Raw genomic sequence first — 6854 nt, forward strand, 5'->3', positions numbered from 1 at the left:
AATCAAAGCTATTCAAAATGTGTATGCAGAAGTGTGCCTTGGTTGTTCAGGTGGTTGAGTATAAACCAGAATAAATGAATGGATATAAAAAAAGAGAGAAAAAAATGGTATACGCAGAGAATGTCAACTACTTTATCTCATCTACCCTATTCCCATTACCCTCTCTTTCTATCCTATTTTTTCTATACACCTCCTCCTAGGGGTAACCAGTTTCTTTAGTTTCTGGCTTATCCTTCCTAAAGAAATATAGATCCATTTATATTCCCCTTTTTCTTACATAAAGGTAGCATACTATAGCTACTCTGTTGGGCTTTGCTGTTTTTCATTTAACAGTGTATTCTGAAAATCATTCCCTGTCAATTTGTAGAGATTTTCCTTATCCTTTTTTTACAACTGTATAATACTTAATTGTGTATAGATATACTGTAGTCATGCAGTAACATTCCTTTATAGCACATTTAGGTTGTTTTCAATATTTTGCCATTATAAGTAATACTACATTGAATAATCTGTGCATATATCTTTTCATATTGTTGGAAGTGTATCTTCAAGGTAAATTCCTAAAAGTGGGATTGCAGGGGTGAAAAATGAACACATGTAGTTTTGTTAGGTCTTGCCACACTTCCTTCCAGAAGCTAGTACCAATTTGCATTACCAGCTGCAGCCTATGGCACTGTTGCCCCACATTGTAATCATATGTAATATATTGTCATATTTAAAAATTTTTGCCACTCTGATAAGCGAGAAATGGTATCTTGGTGTTGTTTTATTTGCCTTTCTCTGTAAGTGAATTTAAATGCTTTTCTCATGCTTGGGGGTCATTATATAATCTTTTAGTCTGTTCATAACTTTTTTGTTTTTTCATTGTGTTTCTGGTCTTTTGTCCCTCAGTTATTAAGAATTGTTTATGTATTAGGGATATTAGCCCTTGTAGTATGTGTAGCCAGTATTTTTTTTTTTTAGTTTATCATTTATTTTTTTACTTTATGTTTTTAATCATGTAAACATTTTAAATTTTTATATAGTCATTTTTGTCAATCTTTTCTTTCATTCTTTTTGAATTTTAAGTCATAGTTAGAAAGTCTTTCCCTCTACCATGATTAAAGGGGAATTCATCCATATTTTCTTCTAGTATTTATATTGTTTCATTTCTTACATAAAACCCTAGTCCATTTAGAATTTGTTTTCTAGCATGAGATGTAAGATATGGATCTAATTTTGTCTTTTTTCTGAAGGCTACCCATCTGTACTGGTACCATTCATTTATTAAAAAATACATCCTTATCCCTAAAGATTTGAGATGTCAAACATGTCACATTTTAAATTTCTGTATGTATTTGATGGGGGTCTAATGCTGGACTTTTTATTCTACTGCAGTGATCTACCTGTCTACTATAGAGGCTTTATATGATGTTTTAATGTCTGGTAAGGCTACTGCCTTCTCATAGTTTTTCATTGTTTCCTTGGGTGTTATTACATGCTTATTTTTACATAGAACTTTAGACTTTAGTATTTGCTTGGCAAGCTCAGGGTTTCTCAACCTCAGCACTATTGACATTTTGAGCTAGATATTTCTTTGTTGTGGGAGGCTGTTCTGTGTACTGTAAGATATTTAGCAGTATCCCTGCCTTCCACCCAGTAAATGTCAGTAGTACCCATCCATTTAAATTAATCAAAAATATTTCTACATGTTGCAAAATGTCACCTAGGGAGCAAAATTGTCCTGAGTTAAAAACGATTGGTCTGGCTTGCTGGTATTTTTATTGGGATTGCATTGAATTTCTACCTTAATTTAGGGAGAACTCAATCTTTGTATTGAGTTGTGCTGTGTAAGAACAGATGTCTTTTCTATTTATTCAAGTCTTCTTGTATAACCTTTAGAAGTGTTTAAAAACGTTCCTCATACAGGTTTTACACATTTCTTGTTAAGTTGATTTGTAGGTAGTCTTCCTTGTTGCTATTATAAATGGACATATAACTTAGACATATATAATCATGCTCAGTATTTATTGTTTGTGAGTATGAAAGGTGTTGAATTCTGTGTAAGTTTATAACTTGCTACTTAACTAAATTTCCTTTATTCTGTATCCCATTGATTCTCTCAAGTAAAACTCAGTGGAAGAGGAATACTTGAGGAGTACTATGAAATCATCTGAGAATAGAGTTAATTTTACTTCTTTACCCATTCATATGCCTCTGATTGATTTCTCTTATTTAATGGCATTGGCTAATACCTCAAGTATAGTTTGACATAGTAACAGGAATAGTGGGCATTCTTGCTTGTTCCTGACTTGAGTGGAAATACCTCTGTTGTCTCTCCATTAAATGAGATAATGGCTTTAGGATGAAGGTATATATATATATATATATATACATATATATATATATATATATTTTATGATATTAAGAAAATGTCCCTCAATGTCTACTGAATATATACATATATATATACATATATATATATATATATATATATATATATTTTATGATATTAAGAAAATGTCCCTCAATGTCTACTGAATGTTTTAGTCATGGGTGAGTGTTGCATTGTGTCAAGGACTTTTTCAGTATCTATGAAAAAACAGTATGCTTTATTTCCTTAGATTTATTAACATGGTGTATGATAATAGGTTTTCTAATATTGAACCAAACTTGCATTCCTGGAATAAATCTCACTTGGTCATGGTATATGTTTTTCATAATGTGGTATTGCATTTGCTTTTGTAACTGTGCTGTGAGTACTTGAAAAAGAATATGTATTCTCTATTATCAAGAGTATAGAGTTTGATGTATATTCGTTTGATGTATATTCGTTAAGATTTACCCCTACATTGCTTAGATTTTCTATCTCCTCACTTATTCAATGCTTTGGGACTTAAAAGATAAAGACTTTAAAAAATGTATTTGTATTACCTTCCTGATAACTTCTGCCTCGCCTGTCCTCAGTGCTTATGATGATCACTCCATAATACATTGAAGCAGTTTCATTCAGGATCTGTCCTCACTGGGAGCCTATCAGAAGCTGTGATATATACCTGCTGGATGCCATGCCCAATCCAAAAAGAAAATAAAAGGCAGCTGGGTTGTCATCATTCTTAGTATTTATACTAAATGTTTATTGTGATATTTGCTTTTAAAACACTTACCAGCTAAACCATTAACCAAATCATCTGTATGCCCAGTACATCTAAATTAAAATAGAATACTATTTCATTACAGCATTTTGCTATATTTAGAATAGGTAACTCTTTTGAAAGAATTATTAAATTCTAGGGGCGCCTGGGTGGCGCAGTCGGTTAAGCGTCCGACTTCAGCCAGGTCACGATCTCGCGGTCCGGGAGTTCGAGCCCCGCGTCAGGCTCTGGGCTGATGGCTCAGAGCCTGGAGCCTGCTTCCGATTCTGTGTCCCCCTCTCTCTCTGCCCCTCCCCCGTTCATGCTCTGTCTCTCTCTGTTCCAAAAATAAATAAATAAAAACGTTGAAAAAAAATTTAAAAAAAAAGAATTATTAAATTCTATCTAATTACCCAAGGCAGTGGTATCATTGGCTCTGGAGAGGAGTACAAAGGAGAGAAAGAGACCTACTATCTACCATTTATACTTTGTAATTTGGCCCCGTGCGTGTACATCTTATCTAAAAAACATATATATAATGTAAAGAATAAATACAACTCTACTTCTTATAATGTGACCAACCAGGTGCATGGTCAACCTAAAAATAAAATTACTAGGTAAAATATTAAAAAAACAAACAAAACCCTTGAACAAATCTGTTAGCTAGAAGAAGAAAAAGTTCATATCAGAAACTAAATGAGAGCAGGAACCCAGAGAGGTAGGTGGACTCTGAAACTGGCTTTTGCCCAAAGGCATTTCTCTCATTAAGTGAACCTAAGTGTTGGATTCACATAGCCTTATGGGGCTGAGGACAGAAGGCATATCCTCAGGTTTAGTTAAAATGAAGAGTCTAATAGTAGATCACCTTCAATAAAGTTAAGCTACTCTCAGTAGGAGAGCAAACTAAAAACAACCTTACCACCAGCTTTTTTAAGCCCCAGGAAATAACTCTGGTACTGAGCTGAGGAGAAAAAAAATCTTCTGAGAATTTGTAACCGAAATCAAACTCTCCTGCATTGCAGCTGGAAATCACAGTATCTGGAAGTCACAGAAAACCTCAAGCTGAGGATTTAGTATTAGTCAATGACTTGTAGTGCCCCCTTTGTCTGTCAGAAGCAAATATAAATATTTTCTAGGGCTCTCCTTCATCTCAGTCATCAACAAATTTTCCACAGATAAAGTTCTGAGGGAAATGAGCAGTTACCTCATAGTAAACCCTACACATGCAAGGGAACAAGGTGCCAGCAGAAGCAACTGATAGCAGGATTAGATACAGAATATCAAATAAGACTGTTTAATGTTTCAGTGAAGGAGAGCCTTGGAAATGAATAAAGGTGTTGAAAAAAAACAAGTTAACTAAAGAAGAACAAGCAGGAGATAAACACAGTTCAGGGCAGTGGTTACTTCTTGGGGGACGCCGGGGATGTGATCAGAAAGGGGCACACTGGAAGCTTCTGAGGTGTGGTAACATTTCAGTTCTTAACCTGGGTGGTAGGTACATCAACATTTATTTGATTGTTTTTAAGTTATACATTTTCATATTCTCTTTTATGTATGCCAAAGTTAATAATAAAAAAGAAATATATAGTAAAGTATGTAATGTGTAAAATCTAAGCTAGTCAATTTTTCTTAACCCCTATTTTACAATTCCCACAATCGTAGAGTATTCCAAATTATATGATGTAGCCATTTTTTTCTCCATGCTTCACAGCAAAAGTATTAGCTTTGTGTTGTTAGTATTGTTTATCTTCCTTTTTTTCTACTTTGCAGGAAGATGAGAAGATGACGTGAATTTATGGAATCTGGGTTTTTTTTTTGAATTCTCAAACCATAACAAGTCAAAACAAGGATCAAGAAGATGAAATGCATGATGAAAGCTTTTTTTACCCCCACCTTTTCATGAGTGTTAATTTATTCATTCTTATGTTTAGATGTATGTGCATAAAGTATCTGTTTTGTAATGTTCAACTTCTATAATCATTTTGGTCAGCCTATAACTTATCTTCCTGTTGGTGTAAGCCTCTTTCAACCGAACAGCCATTAACTAAGCAAAAGCTGTTAACCTTTTAGCCAAATAAAATGTGTTGTGAAAAATTTTTTCATTGGTTATCTTGTTGCTTACCAAGCTGTCTTGTTTTGTTTTTAAACCATCCAATACATGTGAACACACAGAAGATTTTAAAAGTTGCCTTCTGCCCTGGCCAGTTTTCTGTCACGCTTCATTCTTATACTTTCAGAATTACCTGTTAGGTGTTGATTTCTGAATTATTTCCATTATATGTAATCTGATGACTTGGCTGAGGGGCTTAACCTTTCAGGTTCTTTTAAATTTGGTTTTTATAACTTTCATTTCTTTTTATTTAATTTAATTTAATTTAATTTAATTTAATTTAATTTAATTTTACTTTTTAGAGAGACAGCACGAGCTGAGGAGAGGGACAGAAGGGGAGAGAGAGAAAGAGAAAAAAAATCTTAAGCAGACTCCACAATCAGCATAGAGCCCAACATGGGGCTCAATCCCACAACCCTGGCTGGGATCATGACCTGAGCTGAAATCAAAAGTCAGATGCTCAACTTACTGAGCCACCCAGGTGCCCCTTATAACTTTATTTTAAAGATTGCTTACTACACCAGTAGTACAAAGTAATAAATCCTATTCATATCCGAGATCAGTGAACATAGCTTAGTGTGTATTCAAATGACTAGTCAAATTCTATTCTGCCTAGATAGAAAAGCTTGCTTACATAATATCTGACAACTAAAAGGGTGGACTTAGAAACCTACATTTTTTTTTTAATTTTTTTTTTTTAGAAGCCTACATTTTTAACAAACATTTCAGATAATTCTAGAGCAGACTGTCCTAGGATCAAACTTTGAGGAATTGCTGTAGGAGTATAAAATCTCACAGAACTTACTCATAACACCAACAATGTGGTTTGAATGGAGGCCTTATTAAAGGAACGGTTTACACAGCTTGGCACCCGGCAGTCTTTGTTCTCTTTCATGTACTATTACTTGAAGACTTTGGACCTCCTAGAGTTAGTCTCCAGTCTTATATTTTTGTTCCTATTGTTTCTTTCTATTTTTTCTCCCTTCTATGAGACTTTTATTGCTGGTGGAATTTGGTCACAGTAAGAAACAATTCTCCTACTTCCAGATTATAAAGACATGTACCCACGGTTTCCTTTTGATTTTACATTCAAATTTCTGATCCATGGGGATTTTTTCCTGTTATATGAGATATGAATGCAGGTTCCACCTTTTTCCAAATGACTCCCCCATTAATTAGAAGGTCCATGTTTTCAGGACACCTGGGTGGCTCAGTCGGTTCAGCATCCGACTTCGGCTCAGGTTGTGATCTTACTGCTCGTGGGTTCAAGCCCCACGTCGGGTTCTGTGCTGACAGCTCAGAGCCTGAAGCCTGGTTGGGATTCTGTGTCTCCCCCTCTCTCTGCCCCTCCCACGCTTGTGCTCTGTCTCAGTCTCTCAATAATAATAAATGTTAAAAAAAAAAAATTAGAAAGTCCATGTTTTCCACTACTGGTTTGAAATGCCATTCTTTTTTATGTTGTATTTTCATGTGCACTTAAATTTATTTCTAAATTTTCTGTTCTTATAGTCTGTTCTTTTGTGTCTGTTTATTCCCTGCTACCGTGGTCTGTAGACTTTAGGGGGAGTTTCGAGATTTCCCTCCTAGAGCTTTTACATATTTCTTAATAAATTTATGCCTAGTTATCTTTC

General features: G+C 34.6%; 1 protein-coding gene across 5 annotated transcripts in view; it reads left to right on the top strand.

Annotated features, from left to right (window-relative positions):
- SGO2 (shugoshin 2) overlaps positions 1-5210 on the top strand; it is a 69483-nt gene extending 64273 nt beyond the window's left edge. For all 5 annotated transcript variants that reach the window (XM_019838430.3, XM_019838427.3, XM_011285458.4 and 2 more), the window contains one exon: positions 4884-5210. In XM_019838430.3, the coding sequence (XP_019693989.1) occupies positions 4884-4899 (16 nt within the window). In that variant the 3' untranslated portion in view covers positions 4900-5210. The remainder of the gene's footprint in view (positions 1-4883) is intronic.
- Positions 5211-6854: the final 1644 nt, after the last annotated feature.

This window comes from Felis catus, chromosome C1 (genome assembly GCF_018350175.1).
Source record: "Felis catus isolate Fca126 chromosome C1, F.catus_Fca126_mat1.0, whole genome shotgun sequence".
Lineage (NCBI taxonomy): Eukaryota > Metazoa > Chordata > Mammalia > Carnivora > Felidae > Felis > Felis catus.